Source organism: Parasteatoda tepidariorum, chromosome 3, assembly GCF_043381705.1.
Source record: "Parasteatoda tepidariorum isolate YZ-2023 chromosome 3, CAS_Ptep_4.0, whole genome shotgun sequence".
In the NCBI taxonomy this organism is placed as follows: Eukaryota; Metazoa; Arthropoda; class Arachnida; order Araneae; family Theridiidae; genus Parasteatoda; species Parasteatoda tepidariorum.
The window spans coordinates 32822905-32840470 of record NC_092206.1 but is presented as its reverse complement, the minus strand read 5'-3'; the positions used below and the strand labels follow the sequence as shown (position 1 = coordinate 32840470).

Here is a 17566-nt window from a genome sequence, read left to right as displayed (position 1 = left end):
CAATTTATGCATCTCTGCATTGTTTTATAAATAAAAAAATACGCATTTCCCAGCATAACAGGAAATTAAATATGTGCTATTTCAGGCAATTAGAGGGACTCTAAAAAATACATATTCTTTTATTTCCTCACATGAGTGGATCTTTAATGAGCAGCGGGAGCTGGGTTATCAATTCCAGACTTTGGAAAGACAGTGTAATTAATTGAGTATTAAATCAGCGTATTAGCGTTTTTTCTAAGAACTGAATTAAGTTTTGCCCAGTTCCCACAGGAAACCGCGGGATAAAATAGGATAAATTAGAATTAGGAAAACTGCGCGGACTAGATAATTTGAAAAGAAAATTACCTTTGAATAATTCTTTCAAATTTATATTCCCAGGAAAACCTTATAAATGTTTCCAGCTTAATTAAATTACGATAATACAGTTAGATAGTTATGATTACTAAAATTAGCATTTGCTATGGTGGTATTCTTCATTCAGTACATGAATATTGAGAATTAAAATATACGAAACATTTATGATAATATTTGGAGACTAATAGAGGTTGGTAGAGATATTTAAATATGCATTTTTACATTAGTCAATGCGTTAGATTTTAATAATAAAATTGAATAAACTATTTCAGCTGAATTTTTACTTTGTGCAAAATTTAGGGAATCTGAAACTTTTATGAAACATTTTATACAAAGTTAATGCAAAACTTTGTATTTTAATTTCGTTTAATTCAAATTAAATTTACAGTAGAAATAGTGGGAATTTAAAACTATATATTAATAAAATTTTAAACATTTAAATTTTATATCAGATTTTGAATTAAATCTAGCATTTAATTTAAAATCTGATCCTACGTTTTGGAGATACATTTATTTTTACATTATTTTGAGCATCCTGAAACCTTAGAAATGTCCGATTTTTTGCAATAAACATGACGCGCTAATTTGGATCGTATTACCGTATTTCTAAAACTGGATTCTCGTTTCATTTAGATCAACTTTAATATAAACATGTTTTATTTTGCACCGTTCATCAGGCTGCATGAAACTTTGATTTAAATAATTGTATTTGGCATGGAATTTATTATACTAAGAGTATAGCAAAAAACATATTCTATAATGTCTGATTTTATAATTATATTGATCGAAAATTAATAGTTAAATAATGAAGTGGTAAATCAATTTCAATGAACTCATAAGTCTACTTCATAAATCGACTTCATAAAATTTTCTTGCAAGTTATTACAAATCATGTTTTTTTTTCACAAATTTACTAATTCCCTTGACACTCAGTTGCGTTTTAATTTTACGGTTTGCTAATTACTTATTAAGAGTGAACGATTATTAAGAATGAACTGAACTCGGCAAAAATATATCCCAATATTTTATAGTAAAAAAGTAATATTCAGTATCTTTATCTACAACTATAAAGTTGTCAGTTAAGTTAGATTAATAAGTTTAAAAAAATATATGTGAAAAAATCCCTCAGTTATCCTCAGGATTAAATCTGAGAAAAATGTTAAAACCCGCTTCATACTCACACAAATTAGAAAAACCATCATGACGAATTAAAAAAATGGACCCTTATGAAAATGACGAGAGGAAATACAATAATTAGCTACAATGACATAAATTTAAACTATTTTTAGTATATTTTATAGAACATGCTGAATAGTATTGCAGATGCTATATTTTAAACTTTTGGACGAAAGGTCCTGAGGACTGTATTTAAAGGAGTAAAAATCAGGAGCAATAATGTTTAATTAAAACTATTCAATTCTAAATTATTTAAAGTCTAGAATGAAACAAGCTATAATTCTCTTTACTAAATAAAGTCGACATAAGTGGAGAGCTCAAGTTTTTTGTATGCATGACAGTTGCACCTAGAATCAGAATTTTATGGTGAAATTATCTGAGGAGCTAGAGAAAGAGGAAGATAGGATAGTGTAAAGGAAGACCTAGTCTTTTATGGCATTCAAAATGACTTTCTTATTCTATTCTAGGTATTAAATATTATAGAAAAATTGTGTCAAAAACAGATTTCTGAAGGATTCTCACAAGAAGGTTACCCACACTAGTAGACTATTAAGACAAGGGATGGTGATAATGTAACGTTCTTATCAGGTTGCTGCAAAATAATCCACTATGTTTCTTCTGATGCTTAATAAATAAATTAACCCTAATCCATTTCGCACAACTCCTATATTTTGTCAAGAATAATTTATTACACAAATGCTCATTTAACTTAAGAATTCTGTGTAATACATCTTTTGAAAATTTAAGAAATTATCGATACTGATGATGAGAAAGCATAACGTTATCATGAGCAAAAGATAAGTAAACTAATTTCTGATGTAAACATAAGAGTTTACATAATTTTGACTAAAACTTCAATGTCATTCACAAAATACTTTTTTTCCACATTTTGTCAGACAGTAATTGATAATGCTAAAATGCTTTTAACTTAAGTGTTCTACAGAAATTAATCTTTAAATACTCAAGTAAGAAGAGTGCCAATAAAAATTTTATATAACACTGAGCAACAGATAAACAAACTTTTTCTGTTGTAACTATCCGAGATAACATAATATTGACCGAAAATGTAATATAGATCGAAAAATACTTTGTGATGAAGAAATTTTCCCTGCGTCAAACTATAAGTTGCGTGACGAAATATATGAGATTTCTGTCAGATCAATTCCTTTTATAAGGAAAAATTGATTTTAAGTGTATGTGAGAAACGTATATATTTTTTAAATAAGAACTAGTTTTCAATGAGTAGGATTTTATTCCCATCGCATAGAATTAGGGATAAAAATTTAGTTTGAATAGCTGAAATAACCTAATTATATATGCATGAAAGAAATTTATATTGCAATGATATATCTTAGCTTGTACAACTTTTGTAATTTAATTTTAAGTTCTAAGAAGATAAAAATAATTAGAGTTAGACTATTTTTCACACTTTAGAGAAATGTAAACATTGAAATTATTTTTCATTAAGACCAGTTAATCTGAAACTGTGCTCTCGTAGCTTGAGAATTCGTTGTATTTTCTTAGAATAAAAGTTCGTGTGAAAAAAAGGGAAAAAATAACATCGTCTAAAACATACGATGAATGAAATAATTATATGACAACTTTGCAAGTTGACATTATTTTGTTATCATAGAAGTTTACGTTATTTGAAGTTCTTTAAATTTCTTTTTGCAAGGTGCAGGCATTAATTTAACGACATAAAATAAATTGTAAAATAATTTTTTAAGTACACGAGAAAAAAAATAAGAAATCATTGAAGTCAACTTGCCAAACCCATATTTTTTACATAAAATTGACCTATTTAAAGCATTTATGAAGTAAGTGTTTTTTTATTAAAGGCTGAATCAACTTTTTATTACTAACTATTTATAACTTTGGTAAAGTAGAACAATTTAATGATTAGCAAAATTTTTCAGAGTTCACATAAGCTTTTTAGTTGAGTTCTACATGAAGATATTAAAATGCTCAGGTTGTTGTGAAGAGGACCTAGAAACTAATAAATTTGGCATATTTTTCTTAACCTAAAAAATAATAATTCCTATCTTGAAATAATACCATAAAATAAATTACTTTAAAAAGTGCCCCCTTAATAAAAAAAATTTCATTTTTATTTTATTGACTCAAGGATTACAATTAGTTGATGTTATGTTATGTTTTTCTGAAATCTGAAGCCTTTAAAAATAATAATTCTTAGCTCAAAATAAAACTTTAAAATAAATTCCCTTACAATGTCAAAAATGCCATAAAAAGTCTGTATTTTTATTTCATTTTTCTAAGGATTACAATTAATATAATGCATTTGAGGAAGAAATATGTATCACTAATTTTTTTGTATACATCAAGAAAAGCTTTTAGAAATTTAATGATGTGTGTCTTAGTAAAAAAATATATAGTTTATGAAAAATAAACTAAAATTTTCTGAAAACTAGTATTTTTTTAGCTTTTAGACCAGTAAAACACAAAAAAAATTATAACGTACCTTTCTACAATCTTGGGTTTGTTGGTAAAGGAAACCGAATTGTTGAAAGAGATAAAATATTTTATAAAGAAACGATATCATATTTTTTCCCTGATCACATGAAGCATACACAGTTCTTTTTATTTATTTTTGCTAACTTAGCGAATATAGGATTCAATTTGAGAAATACTGAATGCATTTTTCAAGTGAATTCTTTCTTTGTAAAATTCCAAACGTATTGTGAATTTTTCTTACCGAATCGACTAAAAAATTTACATTTTTTTAAATAAATTTTGAAAATAAATATTGAGTAAGTCTTTTCATATGGTTATTGTTTTTCCAAAATAGTTGAGATTAACTTTATACAATTCGACTTACACTTTATAAAATTTTTCTAGAATTAACTTTTTAAAATCTTTTGCGACCAAGCTTTCTTTAAATAAACATTTAAAAAGCATATAATGCATTTTACTAAGAATAAGTGATCCTTTAATTACAAATAATTAAAATTTTTAAACGCAAAACATTAAAATGTTTAAATTCAAAAGCAATTTAAAAACTGTAAATTAGATAAGCTGCGCAGAGTATTATATTTGACATGATTTTTACAACCAGATAAATTAAAGTTATTTCCATTTAGCAGGTGGTTTAATTGAAGTTAAATAAAAGACTAGGAAGATTGGGGCAGATCGTTATGTTTCATATCGCTGTATTTGGCAATATGGTAATATACGGGCATTTTTTTTTAAAAAAGTTTTCATTTGCCTGTATATACATCTACTAAAAATATTTAGTAAATTAGTAAATAAATTTTAATGCTATAAAATATTATTTGGATTATTTTTTTAAAAATTAAAGTTATTTAGTCATTTGACTTCAACAATTTAAGTTTGAAAATGACTCGAATTGAGAAAATATTAATATATTTTTTCCAAAGCGGAATTTATAATCATTTTATTATTTTTTTGTTTAATAACGTTGATTTAAATTGAAAGTTAATTATGAATTAAAAATATAATGAATAATATTAATTGAAACTTGAGGCTATGTTGGAGTTTAACATCCCAAAGAAGCTAATCAGCCTCACAAGAATGACACTCAACAGAGTTTCGTGCAGAATAAAAATCTCGTCAAGTCTCTCTGAACCATTCTTCACCGAAAAAGGCCTGAGACAGGGTGATTCCCTTTCTTGCCTGCTATTTAACATAGTTTCGGAAAAGGCCATTAGAGACTCTGGTATCAACACAAATGGAACAATCTTGCAAAGGACTGTCCAACTACTCGCTTTTGCTGATGATATCGACATAGTTGGAAGAACAAAACGCTCAGTCTTTGACGCTTTTGTAGTGCTTGAGAGTGCGGCGAAGGAGATGGGACTAGTTATAAATGCAGACAAAACCAAGTTTTTGATCGCAACAAATAAAACTCCTGATCGATCTCCTCTGGAGATAATGACTTACTCTTTTGAAACTGTTAACCAGTTCAAGTACTTAGGAACCTTGATCTCTAGCCACAACAACCTGAAAATCGAAATNAAAGAAGCTAATCAGCCTCACAAGAATGACACTCAAAAGAGTTTCGTGCAGAATAAAAATCTCGTCAAGTCTCTCTGAACCATTTTTCACCGAAAAAGGCCTCAGACAGGGTGATTCCCTTTCTTGCCTGCTATTTAACATAGCTTTGGAAAAGGCCATTAGAGACTCTGGTATCAACACAAATGGAACAATCTTACAAAGAACTGTCCAACTACTCGCTTTTGCTGATGATATCGACATAGTTGGAAGAACAAAGCGCTCAGTCATTGACGCTTTTGTAGCGCTTGAGAGTGCGGCGAAGGAGATGGGACTAGTTATAAATGCAGACAAAACCAAGTTTGTGATCGCAACAAATAAAACTCCTGATCGATTTCCCCTGGAGATAATGACTTACTCTTTTGAAACTGTTAACCAGTTCAAGTACTTAGGAACCTTGATCTCTAGCCACAACAACCTGAAAATCGAAATAAATAACAGAATTTTTATGGCTAACAGAAGTTTCTACGGCCTCAGAAACCAACTCAAATCCAAGTTCATCAGTGTGAAGACAAAGTTAAACATTTACAAAACTTTAATCAGGCGTATAGTTACGTATGGAAGTTAGTGCTGGACCCTAAACAAAACAGAGGAGGAAAAACTGCTAAGTTTTGAAAGAAAAATCTTTGGATCTCTTCAAGAGAATAACGTTAGGAGAATTCTTTACAACCACGAAATTTACAAATAAATATGACAAATTCGGTGGGACCGACATTATGAGAACTGTTAAAGCATCACGCATTATGTGGCTGGGCCACCTCTTCAGAAATTCTGATGCCTTCCCTGCCAAAAAAAGTGACTTTTTCCGCAATTAAAGGGACGAGACGTAGGGGACGACCACCTACAAGATGGATAGACGACGCTGAAAAGGACCTCTAGCTATTGGGAGTCAACCGATGGCGGGCCGTCGCACCTTACAGGGCCAGATGGAGGAAAATCTGCGAGTCAGCCTTGGCCTGTGAAAGGCTGTTGCGCTTATGAAGAAGAAGAAGATGATGAATTAATTTAAATGAGTGGAACAATATAGTGTCGAAACACATTTTTTTCCAATAACAAATTTTTGTACATTTCCGTTGTGATATACAATGATTTCCCACTTGAAATCTCACCTGTGTCAACAAACCTTGCATTAATTGAAATACTTTCTAAAAATAAAGTTGACATGTATTGCTCATATTGCCTTGACTTTTTCGTCTTCATAATATTTCTCTTGCGTGTTCTTTTTTGTATGCATATGAATACAGAAATGTTTTAAAACCCCATAATATAATTTCTTTAAAGGTTTCTGAATGCGTTTATAATGTTTTTTCTTCAATCAATTAAAACTATAAATCTAAGTTAAGTTATAAGTTCGTTACCTTGTTTCCTAATTATAAATCTTTTCAAATAAGAAAATAATTGTTCTTAAGAACAAAATAATTAACTCCAACGAAACTAAAAAATATATTTAACGATATAATTGGCAAGTAACCAGCTTTCGTAGAAATTGTAACAATTCATGGCTACAGAAAAAAAATCAGAAATTTTAAATAAGTTGTAAATATCTTTTAGTTGAAGTAGTAAATTAAAGGGGGTTTGCTTCATATTTTTAATGTATTTTCTAGGAAGTATAGAACAAAAAGACATAACTATAATTTTCAAAAATCAGAGTGACATTAATTCTATGCTTATTATCCTTGGAATGAAATTCATGTTTCTTTACTGTTCTCAATGCGTCCTAAATTATTTTACTTAAGCTTAAGTTATTATATACTTATACTTAAGCTATTTTATTTAAGCTTAAAGAAACAGGGCAGATACATTACAGTTTCAATTTTATAGTATTTCATTGAACAAACACTATAGAGAAATTTGTTTTTCATAAAATTAGAATTTCGTTGTAATTAAAATTGTTTAAAATAATGAAAGATTATTTTTTTCATTTATACCAAAATATATTTTTTTCATAATTCGTCGTTAAGTCTGTTTAATGTACATTTTTTCACAAAACTTAAATTGATATCAACTGATGTTTGCATATGAAATTTATAATTATGGTTTTATAAAAATCAATTATTTAAATAAATCGGAGATTTTCTTTTCCTGCATCATAAACCTAAATTTAAGTAACCATTTTGAAAAAAAATGACTAAAAATGTTATTTAAAGTCAAGTGCAATGCAACGTTATTAATTAATCTAAATTTAATCTGATATATAAGACTAATGACAAAGTAATATCTACGCATAATAATAAAATGTAATCTCACAAGTAACAATCAGAAGTAATAGTATGTGTTAAGTTTAGACTCATTTTATGAAGTAATTTTCAAAATATATTTTTAAAAAATAGAGATTGAAATTACAAAATTCTAGTTTTTTTAAAGGAAATAAAAATGCAATGGATGTATGCATGGCCTATGTTCATATTCTTAATAAATGCAGATAAAAAGTAGCTAAATAGATAAACTAAAGAGATAGACAAAAATATTATATAAAAAGAAGGAATTATGAAATGTTTAAATATTTTTATACAAATATTTACAATGGCGTGGGTCCTTTTAGTGAGATATAATTCAGTAAAAGTTTTTTTTTCTATGTAAAGTTTCAAGACATTTCTTTATCATACTTTAAAATAATTGCAAAAGAAATAACGTCTGTACATAAGAGTAAAATCTGTACATAAGAGTTCAAAAGGATTTTTTCCATTTAAAATGTTATAAACAGTTTTGTTTCAACAAAATAAAAAGACAAATATTATCAAAATAAGTAGACAAAAAAGATAGATTAAAAATATTAGATAAAGAAAGGAATTATGAAATGTTAAGTATTTTATACAAATATTTACAATAAGGTGGGTCCTTTTAGTGAAATATATTTCAGTATAATTTTTTTATCTATGTTACGTTTCCAAAATAAGTTTTATCGCCGTTAAAATAATAGTAAGAGAGATATCGACTACGAAGCAAATATATACATAAGTGGTTAAAAGGATTTTTTTCACTTTTAATGGTATAAATAGTGTTGTTTCTACTAAGCAAACATTTAAATTAACTATTTTTTTAAAACAAATCTTTATAGATATGTTTAACATATAGACTAAAATTATTTGAAGAAAAAAACTAGGGAATTTTTAAGTATATTTAAAAAAGATTTACTATAACCTGGGACCTAGTAATGAGATTAAGATATAATATGAGATTTATTTTAATAGATGATGTTACCAAAACAATTTTCACAAAAACATATAGTGTTAATAGAAGAAATAACTATCCAAGAAAAATATATTTATCAGAAAGAAAAACAATATTTTGGGGATTATAAAATATAAATAGGTGCATTTATTTAAAACAGAAATGCAACTAAATTATTTTTATTATAAAATGTGGAAAAATCAAAATGTATGCACTTAACAGTTAATAAAACCTTATTATAATAAAATATACGTGATAAAGTATGAAAAAATAATAAATTTGATGAAGTAGATAAGAAATACTTAAAAAAAACAAGAAATTTAAAATGAGTGAAAATAGAATAATGTAAAATAGATAAAATGATCTTTATTTTTTCAAGCAATAAAAAATAAAGCTAACTATGTATACCGAATACAAAAAAAATGAAGAAGTAATTAGTATTTTTAAACAAATTTTGATAACAAAATATTTTGTTGTATAATGCAGAATAATTGCAATACTATAAAACTAAAAACAAAAAGAAAATGATATTAAAATATAGATACGATGAATAATCGATTAAATTATTTTAGACAGGAACTTCCTCTTTTCATTAAAACGGGTAAATACATATAAAGCAAAAATTGCATGTAAAATAGCAATTACTTTCCTTAAAAATTTCAATAGTATTTACTAATGAGACACCATTTAAACTATTCTATCATTACTATTTAAAAAAACATAATATTAATAAATTTACTATGAACTATTGTTCCTAACAATAAATAAAAAATATATATGTTATAACAAATTAAACTCCATAGAGTGTTGAAAAATACAATGAAAAAAAATTCGAAGCATAGATGCAAAATCAGTGACAATTAAAATAGTTTTTAATCATGTTTCATATGCAAATACATGAGACATTTAAATACAAAAAATACAAAATTACGTAAGTGTTGATGCACTTATTTACTTTTAAAATTGTTATATAACTTAAATGAAATGTAACACTATTAATAAAGTTATTATTACAATAAGTTATTATTAATAGAAAACTTATAGTCTTTAGGGATAAAATGAACAAAAAATAACTTTTTTCCAAAGTTAAGCCCAAAATAAAAATATACTACAATTTGAATGAATAAGAGGATTTCATAAAATGTATACATACCACTTTTTATGGCTGACGAAAGTCGAAGTGTTAGAAAACAAAGTAAGGTTTGAAAAAGCAATACCATTTTGGTCTGCTGACGTAAAGAATTTAAAGGTTTTGTCTTACTTTTTTTGCCAATTTGGTGATAGGCTGGATTCAATTTTGATCTCTAAAGAGCGTCGTAACCAAAAATATGAAATTTACTTTTCCAGTATACTTTTGCTTGGATGAATTTTTTCGGGTAGGAAAAGTTTAATATATAAATTTTATCGTTCTTCGGTAAATAAATGTTGAATTCTTTGCTATGTGGGTTGTGTTTTTAGGGTTTTTCTTTTTTAAAGCATTTTTAAAACAAATCGATAAGCTTGTATTTACAAATTTTCATCCTTAAATGCCAGAATTCTTTCTTTAATATAAAGAAGAAACACTGTTAAAATCTGTGTAAAATTTTGATTTTAGTTTATTTATATCTCTTACATAAAGTTTTTAATTTATTTGCAGTTAAAATTAAATTGAATATTAAAATATACCAAATAAAATAAAAAAGAAATAAATATATTTTAATAGTCGTACTTTAAAGTACAAAATTACTTATTTGAAAATTTTAAAAGGAGATGAAAATAACATTCGAAGCAAAGAAACATAATTCCAAGCACTAAAATTCAAATTATATTTGCTGATTTCAGAAGGAAAAAAGAACTATTTAAGATTATTTGCATCAGAAAAATAACGCATTTTTAAAGTACAGAAATCTTGTTTCATAATTAAAAAAAAATATATATGAGGTTTCTGAAAAAAAACTAATTAAAAAATTAACATTATAAAATAAATAACGCGTTAGAAAAAGTCAAAAGGTGATTAAAGTAATTTTCTTAGAAGAAATGAAACTTGTTTTCTAACAGTAAAAACATAACCACGATTGCGTTTCGTTAAATGAGAGAACAACAAAAATCTTTCATTCTCAACAACCATACTAGGAAAACTAAATGGACACTAAAACTGCGCATGCGCAGAACGGATGATTACTCGCCATTACTTTAAATGAAGTTTGACGTGAGATGGGTAACAAAGAAAGATGGCTAACGCGGTTGCTTAACGTTTGACATGAAAACTAATTCTTTGGGAAAAAGTGAAAGTTATAAAATATCATGACAGATGTGGTTTTTATTTTCATATAAATTCCTATCATGTCAGCTGACGAAAATATTATTTTTTTCATCGCTTTCCAGAAAATATTGGTGTTGATAAAAATTAATGGCATCGTTTGGGGGTAATAATGGATAGATAAGCTGCCGAATTCTTTAATGGGCGAAATATTTTTGGTTTACCCCTTATCAATCATATCTGTCAGCATATTTTTGGAAAGATATAGCCTTAATAACAGTAAATGTATTTTATTGTTGCTATTTTTCTGCTAATCTTCTATAAGTTTAAAATTTCTTCATAGGCAACAAAATAAATGGCATTTATAAAATTGAAATGGAAGTGTTTTTCCTGATACTATGAAACATAAAGAGGATGAAACAAATAAGCTAAAATAAAAAAGTAACAAGCGGACGATGTCAATGACTACTGTTTAAAATAATGCAGAGCATAATGAAGATTTTTTTTAAAAAAATATATGGCTTTTTTCTAATAAATAAGAAATAAAATACAATAAATAAAAAATAAAATATTTCGGTAAACAATAATAAGAAATCTACGGAATTAAAAGATTTTTATTAATAAACTTATTCAGTTCAAAATTTTTGAATTTCAATTTAAAAGAATACAAATTTTACGCATAAACAAAAAAGTGAGTGTGCTTTTCTTTTCAAATAAAATCTTCTGAATAATTTTTCGAAATGAATTTATAATAAATTAGTAGTATATAATAATCCATAAATTAAAAAAAGATTGGTAGCTAATACTTTTAAAAGGAAATATCTTTTATAATGAAGGATAATTTCTTTTGTAAATCTTTATTTTTCAATACTCTTATGACTATATTAATAATTATGCTTATTCTCTTATAAAAAGTAATTTTAAATTCCGCTATATTTTTATTTTTTTAGGACAGTTTGTTCCCACTAATTAATTCAAATGTAATATTGAATATAAAATATATAATATACAATACATAATATATAATATAAAATATATAATATACATTATATAATATGTAATATAAAATGTATATTATTTAATATACTATGTATATAATATAAAATATATATGTGTACTATATGTATCACGAACAGTAAAACGTACGAATTTTGATTTTGTATGTAAGTTAACAGAATATTTTTTAATTACAAACACATTTGAGTTGCGTATCGATTTTAAATAAAGTAAAATTAATATTAATTTAAAAAATATACATTTACCTGCAGGCTAAATTACCTTCCTCTCTTTATTTAGCAACGTGATTTTTTATGGTTTCCTCCACCTTAAAAAGCGATATTTTTAATCAGGTAACGCAGTTATCTTCTCTTTATTTATTTGAAAATAAATAATGAATAATGCAGTTGTATTCATATAGTTTCTATTTATTTATTTATTCTTATTTATTTATTCATTCAAGAGAAATAAAGAGATAATTAAAATGATATTGATTATTATTTTCTATTTATACATCTGCATTTATTAGTTAGAACATAGTCAAATAGACTATGAAAACTATTTTATATTTTTTAAGCTATTTTTCATTCTTTTTTCAAAGAAAAAAAAATATGTTTGACTTTTTTTCCGAATGCAATGCAACAATGTAAATAATTGTAATATAACATAAACTATTATTTCTTCAAAAAAGAATATTGTTTAACTTTAAAACTATTGCACTAGAGTTTATTATTCACATCCGCATTTATGCAAATAAAAATATAACAATTTGAAACAAACAATCAGTTTTAAAAGAAATTTGCCTTTTGACTAAATGTTCCAAAGTTTCGGTGTATTTATATCATTTTTTTAGTGAAAAATGCGCATTGCAGTACGCACATTCAGTATTCATAGCACATTGCTGTACATGCATTCAGTACACAATGCACATTGCGAAGGACAGAAGTTTAATTCCCTGTCACTTCCAATTTATGAGTACCTCAGCTTATCAGGGAACTACAGGCGATATTTGTGCAACTCTGACTTCAGTCAATCACCCCAGACAAGCAATTATCCAAGTTTTGAAATTATAGGACCTTTAGCTATTTTCAGTCGCAAGGGAACTTAGTTTTTATCCGTACTAATTAAAGTTTAATGCGAAATTTTAAACTAGCATTTCAAAATTTGGCTTCTTAAGTACTTGGGTACCTCTATAGACAAGTTTTAACAAAAGTAAAAATTCAAAATAAGTAAGTTAAAAGGCTGATCGTTTAAAATAGGTATCGATAACAGAAACAATTTTATTATAATTTGGAAATTGTAATAATATATAAATTTAAAGTTGTACAAATATTAGCTTTTTGAATTTCTGGTTTATGTAAATATGAATGAATAATGAAAAAAAAACTAAAATAAAAAGACTAATAAATTCAATCATACATATCATTTTAATAACTCATTTAGTAATTGGTTCTTAAATACATAATTAATCATCATACAGAAAAATATAGAGAAAATATATCCGTAAATTAGAACGATGAAAGAATTTGCTCATTTAATGAATTCTTAAAGGTATTGACATAATAAAATCGTTATGAACTTCTGGAAATAAATAAAAATCAAAACTATTTTAAGGTAATGTGCTTTCAAATAAAAATATCTTGGATCTAATTTCCTGCTTGTTAAATGAGTGTATTCCATGAATTTAATTTGTAAAAAAANCTCTATATATATATATAAATCAAACTAATCTTAAAAATGACTACTAAATTGTGGAATCTCATTAAAGACATTAAAGACAAGCCAGAGAAGATGGTATTTGGAACTTTTAATTTCCTAATGGAAGGTTTTAGTCATATAAGAGAGAGAAACATGATTACATGATCGGTTTATCTTGTTTTTGCATTAATTTCCCTAATGAAATTCATTTTCATTCCCTTTTTAATCAAGTATAAGCCTTATTGAATTAGCCTAAATATTTTAGACATTAAAATATAGATCGAGATTTTATTTTCAGATAATATTGTTATATAGTAATAGATCAATGCTTGCTAAATATATTATTTGAATATATATTGAAATGCAAATACTAATTACGGGAAAAAATATCCCATTTTACTCCGAAAGTGTAATTGCTTATTGCGTTTATCATCTTATTTTAGGGTCTCTTATGAATTGATCAAAGAATATAAGCAAAGTTTTGTATTATTGTTGATTGCCTTATTTAAGCAAAAAATTTCACGAAATTATTTTAAAATTTTCAAATGATTTTTTCAATTGATTTTACAGTCTCATTAATAATTATGTCAATACACATCCCATTTTACATCAAAAACGGATGGCTTTTCGCGTTAACCAACGTGTGTTTGAATATATCACTTTTTGAGAATTGTTGCAACGTATTGAATTGTTAATTATTATTTAATAGCAAAATTTTTGAAAATTATTTATAAATTTAAAAAAAAAAAACATTTACATTTACTTCTAAGTACACTTAAATTTCTATCAAAATAAACATTAAACTCTTGCAAAATACTGAATAATAAATTACACAAGTAAATTTGGGCTTAAACTTTCTATTAGGATCCAATAGGATTACAATAAAAAAGAATAGTATTTAGAAATAGTCGAAAAAGTGTATTTTGAAAGAATATATAAATTTAAGTGCCGTGAAATTCTGCTGATATATGTGATATAGCTCTCAGAATTCACATAATTTTTCCAAGGAAATTTTTACAACATTGACAATTTTTCAATGCAATCAAAGAAATTTCTTTCACTGGGACAGCTTTGAGCTCGTAAATATGCTGTCAAATGCATTTCTCGATAATTAAAATTCGTCAAAATTTGACTTTTACGAATTAATTGTTAAACATTTAGCTTTTCTCACTTACTATTATTATTTTTGAATTGGAAACCTCACTATTAAATAAATTAATAAAAATAAATATGCACTGAAAGATATTGTTTACATGGGGTTTCTGGATGGAAAATTTTATAACTGTGTGCAAAACGTTTTCGCACTTAAAAAGTTCTCGATATATTTGCGAAATACGCGAGAAGCGAAATTAACATTAAGAGCCAAACTTTGAACAGCTCTCCTGACCAAACTATTAAGACCATAATTTCCAGATGGTGACTATCCCTATATTTCGATGGTCAACCATCTGAATCCATTGAAAAAAATTAATATTTATTCAGAGAAACACGTTTTGTGAATAGTTTCGTAACTTAACATATCGTCCGCAGAAATTAATTGGTCATATTTGAGGCCATGTTCTTAAACCATTAAGATTGAGTCCTAAAACATAAATAGCTGATCATTAGATCAAATGTCATTCAATGCAATCCATGTTTTTATCGCACGGTACACGAAAGTATACTTGTAGAACGAGGAAACACAGAAGGAAATTTAACACTACCTATAATTATATTTTATAACCTTCGCTGAGCAGCCATCCCAATTTTGGGCTCACGATTGCTAATGTTCAACTCCGTATCCTTGTAATTTTGAACCCAATCCTGAAGACAAGGGAACTCCTGGATCAAGTATTGGGAGAAACTTTGCTATAGTTGAATACTTTTTTATGGAACTGACCCGCATTTGCGCTACATGGAGCATTTGCGCCTCTTAAACCCCCCTACTGTTGGCCGTACGCCAGGGAGACTCTAACCCATGATCTGTACCACCCAGGATACTTTACTTCAGCTCTGTGGTCGGTGAGAGCCGGGTGCAGAATTCGTATCGACCAACCATCTCTGAGCTTTAAACCTGGTTCAACTCTTAGAAAGCGAGTGCTGTTTCCCTTCAGCCACCATGGCTCTACTTAGAATTATATTAAATATAATAAGAAAACAATCAAATAATATTTGAAAGCAAATTAGAATCTTAGTTTTATTTCGTCATACAACATTGTAGCATGATATGAGACAAAAATATGTATAATTATTAAAAAAAAGTCCTTCTCCTAATAAAAGTAGTGTTACCTTCTCGTATACATTGGGAACTAAACACTTGGGGTTCCGCGTTCGGCTGACTACCTGAATGGAACATCTGCTCCTGCACCCCAGATCCCAACGTCAAGAAAGCTGAGATGAGCACAGAAGGGCTTGGCCCTCTATGGGCTGTCGTGCCGCTGAGTTTAGTTTTACCTTCTCGTATAATGCCAAAACTCTTTGCTCTAACGTCCTTAAATTTGGATATTATGTGAAAGGGGTAGTTTTAGGCATCCATAATAAAATTCGTTTAAAAACAATAATTAGATTGTTTGGGAGGGAAATTTGAAAATGGGAATTAATCAATTAATTTATCATTAAACATTGTTTTTTTTTTTAAATAAACTGCAGCGTGTTAATTTTTTTTCTAATACTTTAAAAATGAGATCACTGGTGTTTTTGCTACCTCATAGCTTTAATTATTTTTTTAAAAAAAAGAGATTTTACATATTATTTACTAATTAATTATTTATTATACGTTAACTAAATTATTAATATGAATGCGGTAGCATGAATAGACTATGCCTCCAAATTAATACTTCTAAGATTAGAATAGTCCTGATAAAACAAAATACTGTCATCATCAACATTGCAGCGCTTCAGGCACCTGACTTCTAGAAGTTCCATATTTTAATAAAAATGCAACGCAGTTTTATTTTTAAACAAGAAAATTTTGGTGCTCTTATTTAGAATTAGCATTATTAAAAAAACGAAACAAAATAAATTCTAAAATATCGTTTGACCCCATTTTAAAACAAATGTTAGACGTTCTTGAATAAAAATAAATTAACTAATGAATTTCTTAGCAAAAATAATAATGAATTTATTTGGAGAAAGATTCTTAATAAATTAGACGGCTAAAGGGAAAAAGAGAGCAGGAAATATAATTGGTCACGCTCAATCAACCAATTAAACAAAGAGTGCTACAAAGAAATAATAATTAGAGATAAAGGAACCGGATGAACACGAAGATCTTTCAATTTATGACATCTCTTCAGTTAATGTATTATCAGAGGGAAAAGTTAAAAAATTACGTATTTGTTTTATTGGGGACAAACCATACATAAATTCCGTTGTAATTTTTTATTTAAGTAAAATTTGATTTATAATGAAGCCTAACATTATAAATGGATCTTTGTTTTCGAGATTTATAATCATTACATATTTTAAAATTCAGCTTACGTTAATACGTTTATATATAATTATATTTGTTATAATTACACAGTAAATACGTTTATATCTATAGCAGTAAAAATGCTTTAAAATAAGCAATTTCTATTGATCATTTACTCGTAAAATAGTGCTTCTATTAATAATATATTTTATTTCATTAACTAGAAAATTAATAGTTTGTAAATATATAATTAATATTTTTAATATTATATTTTATTATATTATATTTATATTATATTTAATATTATATTTTTTAATATATATAATTGTATTTGTTTTATTGGGGACAAACCATACATACATTCCATTGTAATTTCTTAATTAAGTAAAATTCGATTTATAATGAAGCCTAATATTATAAATGGATCTTTGTTTTTGAAACTTATAATCATTACATATTTTAAACTTAAACTTACATTAATACGTTTATATATAATTATATATTTGACCCGC

General features: G+C 26.6%; 1 protein-coding gene across 2 annotated transcripts in view; it reads right to left on the bottom strand.

Moving 5' to 3' along the window:
* Positions 1–17566, bottom strand: part of LOC107441269 (lachesin) — a 195543-nt gene that overhangs the window by 38197 nt on the left and 139780 nt on the right. Inside the window, exon 1 of one of the 2 annotated variants that reach the window (XM_043039282.2) lies at positions 9884–10808. The exons of the other annotated variant lie outside the window; for it this stretch is intronic. Coding sequence (XP_042895216.1) covers positions 9884–9950 — 67 coding nt within the window. The 5' untranslated portion in view covers positions 9951–10808. Of the gene's footprint in view, positions 1–9883; positions 10809–17566 lie in introns of those variants that run through there. 2 annotated transcript variants of the gene reach the window in all.